General features: G+C 34.8%; 1 protein-coding gene across 1 annotated transcript; it reads right to left on the bottom strand.

The window, feature by feature from the left end:
• Nucleotides 1-1,555: 1,555 nt before the first annotated feature.
• Nucleotides 1,556-4,347, bottom strand: LOC122583543. Its single transcript, XM_043755936.1, has 4 exons — nt 4,102-4,347; nt 3,648-3,825; nt 2,492-3,149; nt 1,556-1,904 (listed from the first exon to the last, which is right to left on the bottom strand). Exons 1-4 carry the CDS (start codon nt 4,345-4,347, stop codon nt 1,556-1,558), a joined length of 1,431 nt encoding a protein of 476 aa, XP_043611871.1.
• Nucleotides 4,348-19,788: the final 15,441 nt, after the last annotated feature.

A 19,788-nucleotide genomic window follows, 5' to 3' on the forward strand; every position in this document is an offset into this window, starting at 1 on the left:
ACATTTGGTGTTTCCTTTCCTGAGTGTATAAAAGGTGTGTCCCTGTTCCCACTTTGCATTAAAATCTTTTCTTCTTCTTCTTATTGGTAAGCAACCTTCTTTTCTTATTTTCCTTTTAACTACCGCCGCCGGTTACTGTTTGTTCTTTGTCTCTGTTAATTTGCTTTTCTTATTTCAGATCTGCTATCATTAAGGTGCAATGTCTTCAAAGAGGAAGGTGGCTGACGTTGGTCCTTCTGGTTCTCCTTTTGATGTCTTTTCTGGTGATGCTGTTGTGAAGAAGGAGATGAGTTTTGTTGGTGTTTCCCCTGTTTCTTTTTTCGGTACGACCGCTCGTAGGTTTATGGAAGAAGAGCTCTGTCGAAGAATTTGGGTGATCAGGAGAATCTCTTGATTAGCGGCTTGTGTCGCGAGTACAAATATTCCCAGGATATGTTGAAAGAATCACATCTTGTTATTGGAAATTTGTTTGACAAGATAGCAGATCTGGAGAAGCGTTTATCGGAGCAGGATGTGGTGGTTAGGGCTCTGCGCGATGGTCTAGTGAAGCGGCATGATGAGTTGTTGCAGGCGGATCTGGATAATGGGGATCTTTTGAAGAAGGTGGATGGCTTGGTGAGCAAGGTGATTCCGTATGTTTGCGAGACTCTTGTGACGGGCCCTAAAGCGGGGAAGCTGGTTGATCTGGTGGTGAATACGTCGAAGAAAAAAGGTGTGTTGTCTGCTACTCATTCTCAATATGCTCCTGAATATGTGAAGGCATAGGAGTCGTTTGACTAGGCTATCAAGAATTTGGCCACTTATCAAAGTAATTTTGTCTATGGTGTTACCCATTTGTCTGATCCGGATGTTAATGATTTTCTGTCTGTTAAGCCTCGCTTTGACTAAACTTGTTATGGATATGTTTTTGAGACTTATGTCTGTATGGTTGGCTATCGTTTATGCTCTTTTTCGCATGTGTTGTATGTTTATGATGTTTGTATTTAGCATGTTAGGAGTAATGGGGTACGTTCCTTTGGGTGACTGTACCAGGCGTCCCTGTCAGATTGTTCCCTTTTGGCTGCTAGGTAGTATTGAGGTTGCGACTCTCTAATGTCCTTCTTGGGACTTTAAAAGACAATGACCCTTTTATGTATTATTGTATAGACAATTGGTCTATTAAAATGCCACATCCCCTTGTGGGGCTTTATTAGATGACTAGGCGTCATTATTTTTACAGAGAGTTGTATAAAGAAATGCTTAACAATAGAATCTTCACAGATTTGCGTTGTTCCATGTCCTATCGACCGGAGCTCCTTCGGGGGTTTCCAGTTTGTACACACCGTTTCCATTGGCTATGAGCACACGATAAGGGCCTTCCTATGTTAGTCCTAGCTTTCCTGTGTACTCCTTCTCGCTTTCGCTATTTAGTCTTAGCACGTAATCACCTACTTTAAAGGTTGTTGGGTTGACCCTTTTGTTGTAATATTTCTCTATTTTCTTTTTGTATGCGGCTTCTCTGATGGCTGCAATTTCTCTTCGCTCTTCGAGTAATTCTAGGTTAACCCGTAGTTCCTTAGAGTTTCCTTCCGTGCTTAGCATCCTGTGGGTTGATACTTGGAATTTTGTGGGTGCTACCAAAGGCCAGGCTAAAGGGGGTTTCACCGTTACTTTGTTTCGGAGCTGTCGTGTTTGCCCAGAGAACCAATGGTAGCTCGTCGACCCATCCCTTATGGCTTCGTCCCAACCTCCTTTCTATTCCTTTGATGATTTCCCTGTTGGTTACTTCTACCTGCCCGTTTCCTTGTGGGTGATATACCGAAGCGAAAGACTGCTTTATTTGTAGATGCTTGCAAAACTCGGGGAAGATTCCTCTGGCAAATTGCGGCCCATTTTCGGATATTATCATTTGCGGTATCCCGAACCTGCAAATTATGTGTTCCCATACAATTTTTTTCATTTGGTCTCCATTGGTGGAAGCAAACGGCTTGGCTTATACCCATTTAGTGAAGTAGTCAATGGCTACTACCAAAAATCTCTTCTTGTTGGCGGCTTCGGGTAGAGGCCCCACTAGGTCGATTCCCCATTGTAGAAGCGCCATGCCGAAGTTACCGAGATCATATCATTTTTAGGTTGTCTAGGCACATTGGCTCGTAACTAACATGCTTCGCAATTCTTAAGTAACGCAGTAGAATCTTGGTGCATTGTTGGCCAAAAGTACCCTAGTCGCATGACCTTCGTGTCGACTGATCTAGCTCCTGAGTGGGATCCGCATATTCCCTCATGTATCTCCCGGATGATCATTTCTGCTTGTTTTGGCCCTGCGCACCGCAACCATGGTGTTACGAAACCTTTCTTTTATAGCTTCTTATCCATGATTTTGTATTGTGGCGCCTTGATCCTGACTTTTCGCGCTTCGTTTTTGTCCGTTAGTAGTATCCCTCTTATCAAGAATTCGTAAATCGAGGTCATCCAATTCTTTTCTTCTTCCTCTGCTAGATCCGATATCTACTTTTCCTCGATTGACCTCTCTTTAAGTACTTCTACCAGCACCTTTTTCCCCATGTGATCAAAAGTCAGGGAGGCCAGTTTGCTCAATGCATCTGCTTTTTTGTTTTGACTCCTCCGGATGTGCTCTATTTCGAAGTGGCTGAAAGATTCTCGTAATTCTTGTACCTTCCGTAGATACTTTTGGGTGGTTTCTTGTTTTGCCTCGTATTCCCCCTTTACTTGTCGTGCGACTAACTGGGAGTCGACATATACTTGTATGCTACGGATCTTCATATCCCTTGCCATCCGAAGCCCAGCCAATAGTGCCTCGTATTCGGCCTCGTTGTTCGTCACTATGAACTCAAAATTTAGTGCATAAGTAAACTCCTTTTCTTCCGGGTTGACCAGCATGGGGCCTGCTCCGCAACCATCGGAACTTGCGGCCTCGTCAGTGTATAGCTTCCGTAGGTCACGTTCGACGGTCCCAATCACCTCCAGGGACGCGGAATATGTTTCTGTGTCTTTGGATTCTTGTACATCGGTGATGAAGTCGGCCAATATTTGTCCTTTTATTGCGTGTCGTCCTCTGAATTCTATCTCATGCTCCCCTAGTTCGATAGCCCACTTGGCCACTCTTCCTGATTTATCTGGTTTTACTAGTATTTGTTTTATTGGCTTATCTGATAGCACAACGATTGGGTGTGCCTAAAAGTAGCGCCTCAGCCTTCGTCCCGCATGAACCAGAGCCAACGCCAGTTTCTCTAATTCTGGAAAATTGGGTTCAGCACCTTATAACACTCTGTTCACGAAATAAATAGGTATTTGTTTCTGGTCCCTTTCGGCTACCAACACGGCACTGACACATTCAGTCGAGGCTGCTAAATATACAAAAAGTGTTTATTTCGGTCTCGGCGCCGTGAGGGTCGGCAAATCTGCTACGTACTCCTTCATTTGTTACAAAGCTTTGTTTGCTTCTTCCGTCCACGTGAAGTCCTTCTGTCGGATGCATCCCTTCAAGGTCTTGAAGAAAGGTAGTTGTCTATCGGCTCCTCGTGAGAGAAACCGATTGAGCGCGACAATCTTTCCGTTCAGGCTTTGCACCTCTTTGATGATTTTGGGCGGCGAGATTTATTTCAGTTTGTTTACTTTGGAAGGGTTGGCGTGGATGCCTTTGTTACTGATGTAGTACCCGAGAAACTTCCCTTCCTCTACACCGAATGAACATTTTTTCGGATTAAGTTTCATGTTTATCTTCTGTAGGTTACTGAAGGTCTCTCGAATGTCGTCGAGGAGTCCTTCTTCGTCTCTGCTCTTAATAACCATGTCGTTTACGTACGCCTCCAGGTTTTTCCCTATCTGCGTAGCGAAGGGCTTATCAATTAATATCTGGTACGTAGCCCTTGTGTTTTTTAGGCCGAAGGGCATTTTTTTGTAACAGTGTGTCCCTTTGCTTGTATAGAAGGTTGTTTTGTCCTCATCTTCCTTCGCCATTTGTATCTGGTGATACCCCTTGTAGGCATACAAGAAGCACTTGAACCTGTGATCCACAAGTTATTCTACCTTCAAGTGTATTTCAGGCAGGGGTAGCAATCTTTGAGGCACGACTTGTTGATGTTCGTGAAGTCAACACACATTCGCCACCCTCCGTTCCTTTTTTTTTACGATAACCGGATTTGCAATCCAGATGGGGTAAGGGGACTCTCGGATTATTCCCGCCTTTAGCAGCTCATCTACCTCCTTGCGGGCGGCTTCATCCCGGTCAGCCGAAAGGCTACGCTTTTTCTTGTGAATCGGCTCTATATGCTTGCGTTCGTTCAGACGGTGCTCCGTTACGAACGTCTTTCCCTCCAACGTTAGGGTCCTCGGGACCCCAGTCATATATCCATATTCGACTGTAATAACTTTTGAAGCTTGTATTTGCATGCATCTGAGAGATGAGCCCCTTTGGAGACCAGTTGATCCGGGAAAGAAGGATTGATGACTACCTTTGTATCGTCTGCTTGCTTTTGGGGTCCTGTCGCAACGGGGGTTCCTTCATCGTCCGGTTTTTTTACGTCATTGATCTGCTTAGTTCGTTCGTAAGATGAGTAGATCTCGCCCATTCCAGTCTCGGATCTGAACTTGACGAGTCTATGGATTACGGAAGGAACCATTTCGAATCGCTGCATTGTCGTCCTTCCCAGAAGGATGTTCTAGGGCGGCGGGGATCGCACGATGACGAGATCCAATGTTTCTGTCCTCTTGTGCGTCTTATCTTCGATGCAAACATCCAGATCGATTTCTCCCAAGGGCCAGGAGTGTTCCCCTGAAAACCCTACCAAAGGGTCCCCGTGGATCGGTTTTTTGTGCTCTTATGGCGTCTGGTAATGTGAGGAAGCAGTGTTCGTAGATGACGTCACACTCGCTTCCGCGGTCCAGGTAGACCTTTCGCACTTTGATGTTGAATATCATGGCCTTAATAATCAGAGGATCACTTGAGGGTTTTCCTTCCAGGGCGGGAAATAGTAGCCTTCTGGCCTTTCTTTGGCCGGCACTGATCCTCCTGTCGCTGTTTGATTAATCGCCAACACTGATCTTCTTTCTTTCAGGTGTTTATATATATTTTTCTTAACCATCATGTAGGGTGAAAATGCACAAAAACATATTTTATGGGTTGTGAAGACCTAAACAACGTTAAGGTCCCACGGATGGCGCCAAATGATTGTACACTAAGCCGTGATCGGGTTAAGGAAATGGGTGATAGGTGTTTTGAGATTGTTCGTTGGCGATTCCCCGAAGGTAGGGCTCTAGCTTCTTTACGCCAATTGAACAAGGTGGAAAGGTGGTTTATATTTAATCGTGATGAATATGTGATATGATGCCTTTGAGGTCTTTCTTTCCCTCCCTTTATAAAGGAGTGCCCGGTCTATGAAGTGGTCCAAGTTCATTCTAGGGTTTTTCCCCTCTTTACGGGCTTCAACAACTTCCCATATTTGACCGGTTTTATTGATGGGATTCAATCCTTTATTTATAGGGGATTGATTTTGTGATTTAATTCCGTCTGAGACCTTCGTTACAGACAATCCTTCGAGTCGCAAGTAGTATTGTTTGGCGGGTACATCATTACGCGCGTACAATGCTAGTATATATAAGAATATTTTAAAATTTTATAAACCATAAATTAGCGAAGTGCGAGTAAAGAATATCGATTATCTTCAATTCTTGGCTCCTTACAATAATTGATCGTTATATATGGACATGGACTCATTGATCTATCACTAATTGTCCTCTCATTAATGGGCCCGGCTCATTATATACTACATTTTTCTCGTGTGGTATATATGGTCCACGGTTCATATATATGTGTGTATTATTGGTTTGTAAGAATTGAAATTAATTAAAACGAGTACAATCTTATATATCTACTACATGTATGTCATATACTTCTTTAGCAATTAAAGTTATGTTTATTTTATGATTTTTTTTCCTCACGTGTTTCTCATGAACTCGTCCTTTTTTGAGTTAACGAAACTGCCTCAAATATTTTCGAACATATAGTTGCACAACAAAAACAAGATTTTGATGGGATCGTCGAGAAAATTATGATGGTGATGCCAGTTAAAGAGTAGCTTGATGTGATATTATTAGGTCCCGTAAGATATAAACAAGTATATCTATTCAACATGAATTAGTTTTATATGGTCCACATCAAGATTTGTGTAAAGATATATATGTTTATTTTATTTTATTTTTTAGCTCAATGAATTTAAACACAAGATTAAATTTTAAGTTATTTTATTGAATGATCAAACAAAAGTAGTTGCGGAAATACAAACATTTATGAAATCTAACTATCTAATTGAATAAACAAATATAATTTTAAATCTATCATTTACAAAATATATACTCAGTCAAAGCTGTAAGTTGATTTCACAATGTGGGAACTGGGAAATGTGTAAAGGAATAGAGGATATAGTGTGTAAAGTCACGTGGCTTTTATGATACTTGAGTAAAATTACATACTCTCTCCGTCTTATTTCTTTCCGTCTTATTTTTGTTGTCCACTGTTGATTTTCAAAGCCTTTTTGTTTTAACTTTGACCGTAAAAATTTGTATTTGTATTATATAATACTTGATAAAAGTTATAACATTGAAAAATTCATTTAAAATTAAATTTATTTATATATTTTATATCAAGTGTTATAGAATATAAACAAAAATATTTGCAGTCAAAGTTGAGCTTGAAAGTTAACAATGAATCACTAAAATGGGACTGAGATATTATTTACATTAACGTTATCAGGGGTTTAATTTTAGTCCACCTACTTGCTCTTGATCATTGATGGAAATGATTTAGCAAACATCCAGCGTTTGTTGGGCCCGGAAAAACTCACTAGACCATTAACTGGATTACAAAATCATACCTAGTTTGATGGACGGGTATATCATGCAGTCTTTTTAGTCTTTGTTTAAGCTGGGCCTATCTATACATGTTTAGACGTGGCCAAAAATCAGTTTTGGGTCAAAGGTTGGTCAACCCGATAAACCGGTTTGACCAAACCAGAATTAGTTTGAAACCGGTTTAGTCAAAAAGTTGATCGGGTTTTTCTCAAAAACCAAAACCGAACTGATATGAAAGTGATAAAAAGTCAAATCTAGAAATTGAAAACCAAACTGATTTTCAAACCGACGGCTTTTCTAAAAACTGAACCGGTTTCGGAGAAACTTGTTTTCGGATCGGTTTTTGTTTTTTCGAAACTGGTTTGGGCATGCCTATCTATGTTTTGAAGAAAAGGAAAAGAAAAAAGGGACTCATTTTTTGAAAGGTGAATTTCGCTGAAAACTTCGTGTCGCGATTGGACAGTGGAAGGTCTAGCATACGTTGTCTTAACCGGGTCTACGCTAGAGAGCTCACTCGAAGTAGAAATGTCTATTTCAAATACCCGATTGGGGGAAAAACCCCTATTAATCAGCCCGAAGGCACGACGATCAATAGGGGTAAACCTTGCTCTCTCAGACTTGAACATGGGTATATCCAAGCCAAGCCTTCATAAAGGGACTTCCTTATGTCCTCCCCAAGGCTTGAACTCAAGACCTCATGAATAAGAGGATGGTATTTCAACCATTGAGCTAATGAAAAAGGGACTCATTTGAGTTCTTTTGCTATGTTCGGAGCTCTTATTCCGTCGAAAGTTTTTGAACAAAGTCTTGTTTTTTTTCTCGTTATCTCGTACATTTAGTGATTCAGACGTAAACTTCTAAAATTTCCCTACAGACTAAGGCTGTGTTTGATAGCCACTGAATGGTATGGTTCAGTGTCTAAGGATGAATCGGTCAGTGTTTATGATGTTTGTTTAGGATACTAAATAGAATATGAACTGAACGAATGGTGACAAAGTCTTCTGAATCGTTCCGGCTCCAAAGTGATGCCAAACCATTCAACATATCCATTTTACCAATATATCCTTTATTATATGTAGAGCTCCCTTTTGATCAGAATTCCTTTTTTCTTTTTTTAACACGTAACAAAAATCCAGACAAAGTACAATCATATGTTTTTCTTCAAAATTTTAATATTTCAAACTGTAGGTGTGAAGTTAATATATATTTAATTATTATATAATAGATAACAAAATTTCCAATATATACACAATCGCTGAAAGTACGTTGTAAGCAAATTATTATCTATAAAATTATATTTATTATTATGCATATATATAAATATTTCTTTGTGTGTAGTATATATGTAAAAAAACTAGAACACCTTTAACAAAATTATCAGAGTCAACATGTATACAAAAGGTTAGAATGGTCATTTTCTATTATTCAGAACAGATATTAAACAATTTTTTTTATTCAGAACTAAATACATTCAGATACCTGAAATCATTCAGACTTTAAAATCATTCCGCACTAAATCATTTTGTGTTATCAAACACAACCTAAGACCTAAAATCAACTTAAGAAACCTCTAAATGAATAAAAATAAAATACACCAATTGATGTATTCTCTTCCATAACGTTCCTATGTTGGATTCCCATCGACGGCCTTAGCTCGAGAAGAAAGAAGAGACCCACACCACCATCGTCGGAAAAGAAAGGAGGAAACCACACCTCCGTTAATAGACACAACTTTTTCACACACTAGCTTATTTGACATATATATATTATTATATACTTGAAATCACTTAATTACATTTAGCTTAATTGGCATAAATTTATTTTAAATCACTTAATTACATTCGGTATCATTGAGTTCACGAAACAAATGTAAAAAACCTTCAGTTCGTTTGATTTTCATCTTTAAACAAGTCGGATTTGGAAGAAGTCGTGGTTAACTCGATGATACTTGATATGGAATATGGCAAATTTGTATTATGATTATTTCACTTGCAACTCCAAATGACTCGAAACGTGCCAAATTTATTTGTATAAATCTTAATTTGTCAATGGAAAACTAAAAATTAAGGGTGCGTTTGGTTGCAAAAAACATCATTTGTTTTCCATTTTTGTTTTCCAAAAAAACATGAAATACAGAAAATGCGGTTCAATCATAGTTTTCTAAGAATGTTTTCCAAGAAAACAAAAATTAATGTTTTTCACATTTCAATAAAAAACTTAAAAACCTTTTTTTTCTTCTTGTTTTTCATTTTCCCTTTCATTCCTAAATCTCTAACATGTTTTCAAGTTTTATAATTAAAACACATTTTTAAAATTTTATTTGTTATTTAAATAATAAAACTCCTTTCATTTTCTAAAAAATTATAAATAAAAAACTTAAAAATATATTCAACAACTAAACGGCCCTAAGCATTTATTTTGTTTAACCTCTACAACAGAAACCAATAGATATTTTTTACAAAACGTCTTATTTACAAAACCATAATTAACCTTTGAATGGTTAATCTATAAACAAAAGGAAAATGTTATATGATGTTAATATTAAAGTGATACATTCATATCAATTTTTACACATGTTAATAACTCTCATTAATTTTGTAATTTGTGAAAAAAATATTATATAACTAAATGATGTTAACATCATATAAGTTATCTTCATTAAAAAATAAGGGAATTATTGTGAGCGTTAGTGCAAAATCCCACAATCAATAAATCGTTAAAATGTCAAGTTTTGATCATTCGATGGCTATATATAGAGCATTATTAGCATTTCCATTTCTAGTTCTAAAAGTAAACTTATATATATTTTTATTTCTTTTGAAAATATACTATATAATTTTTTTTCAACATTTCAGTCTTGAAAATATATACTTAAATTCCCAATGTTTGTTAATTTCTAATATAAATATAATCATTTAATATACCTATAATAATTCTAATGAAATTATTTATAACGTTTTTAAAACAACATACGACCCCTTTACATCAAATAATAACCATATCCCTACTACAACCGCTAGCACATACCCGCTAGTCATTGCATTGTGCGGATACCCTTTAATATATATATATATATATATATATATGTGTGTGTGTGTTATTTGTATTTGTATATATTATATAAACTAAATTGTAATATATCCTTTTTAAACATTCTCTTTCAAAACAGTAGTCACGATTAAAAGTTGTTATTAGAGAAAAGAAAATTAACAGATTATACATGTTAATTTTCTCGTTATAGTTTTAGAAAAAGTAGGAAAGAAAGATATTTTACAAGACATTTTCCATAATATCTATTTAGAAATATATGAATCTGTGTGCACGGTCCTCGACAAATTAAATGGTAGTACTATCAATATATGGAAAACAATCATAAGTAGAAAGAAACTAATAGACTTCTCATCTTCAAGTCCATAAATACCACCACCATCCATCCCCTATCACATATAACACACTACTCATCACAAATTCACAATATCTCTTCTAATGGAAAGCATCATTATACAAAATATGATCATATCATTCTCCCATATTGTGGGATTTATTTAGATACAAACTTGAAAAAACAATATTATAGTTGGATTTGATAAATTGGTATATCCACCACAAAGCCCCTTCTACTAATAATTTGTGCAAGTAATGAGTACATCTTTTTACTAGCATCATTTAATCCAATATATGTTTGCCTACATCATATAATGTTTGGATATTATTTAACCCAAACCAAGACAAGTGATGACTTTTATCACAAATGATATGCAAATAAAGTTTATTTTGCTAATATAACAAACAATGAGTAAACATTATAGAAGGATACCAAACTTTACAAAACTTTCCACTTGAAGTACTCTATTTACTTCCCACTACTCCATGTAGTTGATATAACGTATCTATTCACTATTATAATGACAACATGGCATTGTTTTCACAATCTTGCTGATTCCTCCAACGACCTTATACATCGGATCATCATCACGTACTATATCTTCGGCATAAAGTTTGTTAATTGTGACATATTTCGGCCCTCTTGAATATACTGCTATAGGCATTTCATCACAAAAAGAAAAACATGTTCTTATATCTTAGCAAAAAGTATGCTAGCTAGCAGTGGCGGAGCCAGGAATTTTATCCCGGGGTTGCTGAACAGTTTTCATGATACTTATAAGTGTAAAGTTAAACTACAAATTTCATTTACTCTAGTCTGAGGTTGCCAATTACTTTAAAACTGGTTAAATACTTAAAAATAGTACTAGAAATATAGAGTTTTATAAAAATTGTGAGGTTGTCATGGCCACCTGTAATCACCACATAGCTCCTCCACTCATAGCTAGTGATGACTTTTAAATTGTTGATATCTATAATAGAGTAAATTACACTTTTCATCCTTGAAGTTGACACGTTTTTCACTTATGATCCCTAAACTTTAGACAGCGGTGTTTGGAGGTGACGGTAAACGGCGGTGTTTGGTGGTAAATGTAGGCAGCGGTGGCTGGTGGTGATTGTAAGCGATGGTGGCTAGTGTTGATTGTAGTGGCGGTGGCTGGTGGTAATTATAGGGCGGCGGTGACCGGAGGTGGCGGTGGGTGGCAGTGGCTCGTGGTGGTTATAGACGACGGTGGCTGGTGTTGGTTACAGACGACGGTGGCTGGTAGCGGCGGCTGTTGTTGGTGGTTATTAGGTGGTGGTGATTGGAGAGGCTTGGGGGTAAAGAGAAAATAAATGTCTAGTCGGAAAGTTTCATCGGAAAAGATGATCGTAAAAGAAAGAATGGAAGAATAAATTTATTTGTATGATTTTCATTTTTCGTCCCTCAAGTAGCTATTTTTTCACTTTTCGTCCCTCAGGTAGCTATTTTTTCACTTTTCGTCTCTCGGTATATGGTGAAATGACATTAGTGCCTTTACGTGTCTAGCACGTGCGTACGTTAATGGCCATTTTTTAATACCATAAGGACAAATGACGATTATAAAAAAAATGGTCAACTTTAGAGTCAAAATTATAATTTTTAAAATTTAAGAATTAAAAGTAAAAAAACATGCAAACTTCAAAGATAAAAAGTGTATTTATTCTATAATATAATGAAGATTTAGTAATGATTTTTGTCTCTTTTGTGCGCTATATAAATTCGCGGCATCGATAATGATCCAACCTCTCCATATATCTACTGTATTACGAGTATTAAATTTCCAAATCAAGCAAGTGCCAACACAACCAAATAGTCAACTCAATAGTCACTATCACCGAAAGAAATGAAAGAGACAAGATAAGTAGTTGGACTTGCTGAATAGTAAGAGCGAAAGAAGTGGACCGGTTTGAGAGAGGACTTCCCCACGGGTCGCCGGATAGATGTCGGATTTGATTCGTCAATAGAACGCGGCAACACGCCACAAAAAAATGTTCCGTTTTAACTCCCTTCAAAACACACCAACCAAGGATAAAATTAACACCAGGTTCAAATATTAGCCGTTACCCATTTTGTGATTTCTGTTATTCCTTCTTTTCGCTTTTAAGCAAATACTCATATAGTGTGGTAAATATGCAAATATAAACATAAACCTTTATTATAAAATTAAGTATCAATCCTTAGCTTAAATTTGAAACATATATAGCTTCCGAATCATAGAACGAAAAAATAATTGTTATTACATTACATATTAGTGACATATACATGAATTTGCACATGTTTATCCAGTGGCGAAGCTTGAAAATTTTCAGTGGGGGTCGGGATCTAAATTTTCTTTTCCCTAACACTATTTTTTCTAAAATGGGGGGTCGAAACCGAGTATATCAAAATTTTTCTATACGAAAACAATATACCCCTACATCGCAAAAAAATTTCAGGGAATCGAGCGCCCCTCCCCGCCCCTTAAAAGCTACGCCCATGTTTATACTCAATTGGTTATTCGAGTTATTCGGGTCATCCAAATCTTTGTATACCAAGCCATACAAAAGACTTCGGTTCGGGTTAACCCGAATAATCTTGTAAAACCCGATTAAAGTGACCCATATGATCAAAAGTCATTTGAGTCAGATCAGGTTATTTGAGCAAATCATGTCTTAAAAAAATCTAAAAAATCGTTATTTGTATTATACATCCAACCTATATATAACATTAAATTATTATCTTTTGTATTACGAGAGTAAATAAATATAGAATGATATGTTAAAATTTTATAATATCATAATTTAACAAATAAAATAAAATATGTTGAAAAGTGATGATTTATTATTTTTACAATCTTTTATTTTTTATTATTCTAGACAGATAAAATAAAGTATTATAAAACACTAAAGATCTTAAATTCAATATATGGAGTCAATATTTATTACATTATATGATAACAATCTATATAAACTTATAATTTGATAATAACATACGACATAAAACAAAAAATAAATGCTATAAACAAAAGTCAAATTAGTGATTATAAAAAAAGTAATTTAAAATTTAAAAATTATTTTATTATATTATTAAGATAAAAACTCATATCTAGTCTAGTGATTTTGTCTCTCTATACTCACCTTTAGTTATAAAAGATATCTATATCATACTTTTATATAAAAATTATCACACCTCTCATTTTTAGAAATAATTACACAATGGTTACATACAGAATTACTAAATTATTCTTAATAAACACTCACTACAGAAAAAGTTTTTATTAAATACCAAATTTGCACTTAATGAATTAATTTACAATCTAGACCTTTATATTAATAAATTACATTTTAAGCTATTTTTTTTTAACAGCAGTGGTGATTGGAGTCAGCGGCATGCCTCTTCATCATCCGGTAGAGATCGACCACGTCACAAGCGCAGTCAATTCGAGGGCATGACTGGCGGTAGAAGTCTCACTATCGTTCTGGAGGAAACTAGCTAAATGCTAGAGAAAACCCTCATGCTTCACCTCATTGACAAAGACTTCCCAATATGTCTTTCAAAGATTTTGAACCTGTAACCAACATTTGGCTGAAAAACATAAAGGGCATTAAATAACATTTTAAGCTATTATATTTTAAAAATTTCACTATCACAATTACATCAACCTACACCGCTTAACACCACCACCAATAGTATCATCACCGACACCAATAGACCGCCTTCACTACTACCGCCGCCGCATTGCACGGGTACCATGCTCATTTATTCTATATCTCTTAGGGCGGAAATTAAGGATTTTTTACATCATAAAATTTTGAATTTAAAACCTCTGCTTATTTGAAGCTCGGTAAGATCATTATGGGACACCAACGAACACACTCTAAAACTCGATATCTTAAACACGTTTAGTTAAGCTTTTCTTTTTATGTAGTTACATTTTTGTTGTAGTTAAAATATATTTTATTTTGAAAAAACTAGCTAATCAATAAAAGCCAACACTTTATTTTATTTTTTAAAGGTGAATTTCGCTTAAAAACTTCGTGTCGCGATTCGACAGTGGGAGGTCTAACATACGTTGTCTTAACCGGGTCCGCGTTAGAGAGCTCCTTCGAAGTAGAAATGCCTATTTCAAATACCCGATGGGGGAAACCCTGCCATCTCAAACTTGAACCTGAGTATACCCAAGCCAAGCCTTCATAGAAAGACTTCCTATGTACTTCCCAAGTCTTGAACCCAAAACTTCTTGCTTGTAAGGCAGATCTGCTTGTAAGGCATGTGCTCAACCACTTGAGCTAACTAGCAAGTATGCCAACACTTTACCTAATACATCTTCAACGGACTAAACCAAGTCAGGTATTCCAATGATTATGACTAATTATCACAAATTATCATAGACTAATCATATGTGGGGGTTTATTGGTTTAACCGTTTAAGCATAAAACAAAATCAGCGACCACATAAGATCTGACTTTTCAAAAGCCTGAAATTTATAAAATTAAATATACATATATGCGTAATCTTTTATTATAATTTTTTTTTAAAAGTTAAATTTTATTCATAAACCGCCAAACACCCACAAACTGTGGAGTGGCCAACTCTTTTACAAGTATACTATAAAGATTACAAATTTACATTGAAAGATGTCCATTCTTGCCAACTAGGAGAATTTAGACTCGACCGATTCTTGAGCCATAAAAAACTCAAGGCCTTGATCTCGTGAATAATCTTCTCCACCTTGATCGCTTTGCCTTCGAACTTCTTCTCATTCCTTGCCTTCCAAATACACCAACAAGTGACAAAGACCACCCCCTTAAATACCTTCCTTGTTTTCTTCCCAAATCCCATATGCATATATAAATCAAATGTCTTTCACAGAAAAGATAAAGATGGGATTTACCTTACACCAAACACTAATTCTATACCACACATCCATAGCAATCTCGCAAGAGCATAAAATGTGTTCGATGGATTCATCCACTTCCTGACATAAACTGCAAACCAAGCTTCCATAGACACAATTTTTATCTTTCAGAGCCAATAACGTTGGTAATCTATCCATGGAAGCTCTCCACATGAAGACATTACAGTTCTTCGCAACCCATTTGGACCATTTGAAGATGAAGTAATTACCTTGACTCGTCCCACTTCTAAGATACTCCTTCACTCCTTTGACTGAAAACACGGTATCTTTGTTTCCAATCCACTTTCATTTATCATTCTGTTGCTTTAGAACAATCCCGTCCATCAACCTCTTTAATTCTGTCCATTCCTGTATTTCTTCTATAGATGAGAGACCACGAGTCTACAAGCAATCAGACCCAAAAGTCTTGGAGATTGGGCAGAACCTGTCCTTGACGTAACACTTTTTCTTCTTCTTGAGTTTGAACAGATAGAGAAATATGTTTCTTAACGGCTTATCACAAGCCCAAACATCTAACCAGAATCGGATCGTATCCCCTGCCCCATATACACCTTTGAAACACCCACTTAACAACGAATTCCCGACCTTAACTTTATTAATGCAACTCACAATAGATTTCCAAACCCCTGTAACCCCACTATTAATTGGTAAAGGCTCCCAACATCTCTTGGTATTGTGTATAGCATCTATAACCTTTTTCCATAAAGTTCCTTTTTCATTTCTATACCGCCACAACCATTTAGACAAGAGAGCTATATTCAAATCTTTTAATTTGCTTAAACCCAACCCACCGGATGAGACATGTGAGGCTACTCTATCCCACGAAACCCAATGTATCTTTTTTGTATCTCCACCCACGCCCCAAAGAAACTTCCGAATTATAGCCTCAAGCCCATTCACTACTTTTTCCGGTACTTTGAACAAGGAAAAGTAGTAAGTGGGTAAACTTTCCATGACTGATTTGATTAAAGTTACCCTACCAGCTATGGAAAATACTTCTCGCCTTCCGCACCGCAAGTCTAGATTCAAAAATGATATATAGAAAATCCCAACTCGCAACACGATTCATGTTACCCCTATCCGAATACTCAGGTGGTCAAAAGGGAGTGACCCACCTTTATAGCATAATCGTTCAGCCATTCTATTAATCTCATTATTATCGATCCCCACCCCTTTTATTATACTTAAAGCATAGTTGCTCTAATAACTTATCGACCAATCACAACTCTCGATTTTTTGAAGTTGACAATTGTTTTCAATTTTGACTTTAATTTATATTTTTTTTTGTTTTCCATCACAAATTTACACTTTTTACCCAATAATTTTAATATATTAAATAAATAATAATTGTTAATATATATCTAATAAAATAATAGTTAATATTTATCCAATAAAATAAAAACTAATAAATATCCAATTGAATAATAACTAATATATATCCAATAGTATGTTCTATCATATAAACATAAAATTAATTAATTAAAAATAAATAAAATTTGATGTAAATATATTAACATTTTAAGAACAACTTCGATGAATATATTTGAAAAAAATATTTTAATATAAAACTTAAAGTGTTGATATATCGATCAATTTTTATTACTCAAAATAGTATATTATGTTTTAAGTTATAATAAAAAAAAATCTAATATTGATAATATCGTAAGCCCCGTGTATTAGAACGAGCCTAAAACAGTTGAACTAATAACTTATTGACCAATTACATCGTTCAATTTCATCAAATTGATTCTCGCTTATGTCATCATAATCCTAATAATCATTATTATATTTCTAGCAAAAGTCTCACTAATTTACACTTTTTTTGTTTTCCATCAATAATTTATATTTTTTAGCCCTAAATACTTAATTTATACTTTTTATAAAATTTAGTCCCATCAACTTGAGAATATTTTTTATGATATTTCATTATTTAATTAATTTGTTTATCGACCAATAACAGCTCTCGATTTTTCTCTAATTTTTCACAAGTATGTTTAATATTACATTATGAATATAATTGGTTTAAAATTTTTTTATAATATAGAAAATATTGTAACATTTGCCTTGTGGAGTGACTATGGCAAACAAATCCATCATTATTTCTCATGTAATTATTGTATTACTACTTGTAAAGTATAACACTTGAAATCGTATATCTTCAAAATTATAAGCTTTTATGACTTAAATAGTTAATTGTATGAAGATCTGGTATTAATAGTATAGTAAGTCTCTGGACACGGGTCTAAAATCTAGTAAATAACTATGTCATTACCTAATAATAAAAAAATTAAACTATGTGAGCATAGTTAAAACGTTAAAATACGTATTTTAGTTTTTAGGTTCGTTCGGTCAAGTTGTTCTAACCTAGTAGCCTTTTCATTCCACTCGTCATATTTAATTTTCTTTTATTTTTTACCCAAAATTTGTTATAGGGGTGCCACTGGAATTATATCTTTAATGAAAATATATGAAATTCAACTACAAAATAATTGTTCCAAATCCTGATTCACGCCTTCTTTTAAGATTTCCATAGAACATGACACTGATTGTTTTTTCTTTTATGCATTTTCTATGCAAACAGCTACTACATGTTCGGCGGAAAACATCAAAATTCTGTTCAGATCTATTACAAAACACTCTTTTTTGACTTTTTTAATCTTCGAAGAAAAATTTGATTCTAAAAAGTCAATAATTACTGATGTCAACATATAGAAAAAAAACTGATCAACTAATTTTAACTAGAAAGAAACTTTCATTAGTCTATTATTATTTAACATATAATAATAATAATTTCTGGTGCAACTTGTCTAATCTAATTAAATATCTAGTTAAATATACTTTTGATTGACAAATAGCGAAAAATAATATTTTTACATATGCACATTTAATCTGTCTAGATGTTCGTATGTAACTCTAAGTAGGGGGTTGATGGGTCGGGTTAATTTGGTTTTGCATTATTTGGTTCGGGTTATTCGAGTTACGATGAATTATAAATTAACCCGTAACACAAACCGAATAAGATTTGAGTTATTCGGGTTTGGATTGTTCGGGTTTGGGTTTTTTGGATCGGGTTTTGGGTAACCCAAATATAATGTGATTGAATTTTCGTGCATTAATTACGCAACATTATAACAACATAATTTCAATTTCAAAAACTTGAATAATAGTGATACTTATATAGATTAAGTTCTTTATATTTGAAAGGGTTGAAACACTTTTGATCATGTGTATTTTGAATTATTGCATGAAAAAGATGATTGTATTATTAGAATTAAAGTCATAGACAAAACAATTAAATATAGACTATATACAAATATAAAAACTACTGATATTAAATAAACAAATTTTGACAATATATAACTCTTCTTATATTCATATTTTTATTATCTTTTATTAGTGTAATTTTAAACATCTATTATTATTTAACTTTGCACGTTTCTGATTTTGTTTATAAATGAAATTTTAATATTCAAATAATATATACTTTAAACAAGTTTAATGTGTTATATTAGTGTATTAATATATATATATATATATACTATAAAATTTAATATTCAAATAATATATACTTTGGGTTATTCGGGTTTTATTAAATTTTCACCTGCAACCCAAACCGATTAAGCTTTGGGTTAATCGGGTTAATCCAAATGACGACCCACAAAAAAAAAAACTCAACCCGTTTCACCCAAACCCATTCAGGTTGGGTCGAGTTATTTGGGTTTGGTTATTTTCAACACCCCTAAACTATAAGTATCGAATCAATGGACATGGCTTCCTTTTTAGCGTAAAAATTAACTGCCAATATTGTCATCTACGAGTTATGGAATTTAATATTGTCCACTTGTATCATCACACATCTTCTTTGAACAAATAAAAATATGGCAACGCATGTTAGAATGTATGAACAAATATCACATAAATATTCATGTAAGCGCAACGGAATAATCGAATATGCAATTATATTAATTAACAAAAAGAGAATCGAAACATGTACCGTATGCAAAGCTTCCAATAAAATAAATAATAATAAGATTATTATTATTGTAGGGTTTAAAGTAAAACCCCTCTACAATTGCACACTAAACACCCCTATACCGTATGCTAGTACCCAAATCACGATCAACAACCCCTTGTTTTTATCCCTAAATGTCAAAACCCTAAGCAAAACCAAAACCCTTTTTTCTTGCTTGTAGCCGTCGACCAAAAGGAGAGACAAGAGGAGAAAACCCAAACTTAATTTTTTGTGTAATTGTGTGTAAACCCCTTTGAATTAAGCCCTCTATATATAGGCATAATTGTAAGGGTTTTTAACCTTGGTGGACAAGTAATCTCAAGGCTTAACAAGCCTTGAAATTTTCGGCCCTATGGAGTGGAATTAGGAAACAATTCTAATTCATAATTTCACTCCAACACCTCTTCTTAAATTTATTAAAAACAATTAACCTTTTAATTTAGTTTAAATATATATTTCATGATTATATTAATTAATATATTATTTTAATATACTAATTAATAATATAGAGTTACTGTGTCATTTCGTGTGACCTCGTAGGCTTAAATTATTTTCGGACATGCAGTTATTATAACGTGATCACATACCAACAACTCTCACTAAAGCATGTTATACAAAGGCAAT

The sequence above is a fragment of the Erigeron canadensis genome, chromosome 9 (assembly GCF_010389155.1).
Source record: "Erigeron canadensis isolate Cc75 chromosome 9, C_canadensis_v1, whole genome shotgun sequence".
NCBI classification, from domain to species: domain Eukaryota; kingdom Viridiplantae; phylum Streptophyta; class Magnoliopsida; order Asterales; family Asteraceae; genus Erigeron; species Erigeron canadensis.

Excerpts from the sequence above, each read along its gene's own strand:
- LOC122583543 (XM_043755936.1), bottom strand. The coding sequence starts at position 4,347 with ATGACTGGGGTCCCGAGGACCCTAACGTTGGAGGGAAAGACGTTCGTA. Across the intron at positions 3,826-4,101 it reads AGGAACGGAGGGTGGCGAAT|ATAGGGAAAAACCTGGAGGC; the intron begins GTGTGTTGACTT and ends TTCGCTACGCAG. Across the intron at positions 3,150-3,647 it reads GTTTCTCGGGTACTACATCA|ATAAGCCAATAAAACAAATA; the intron begins GTAACAAAGGCA and ends TTGTGCTATCAG.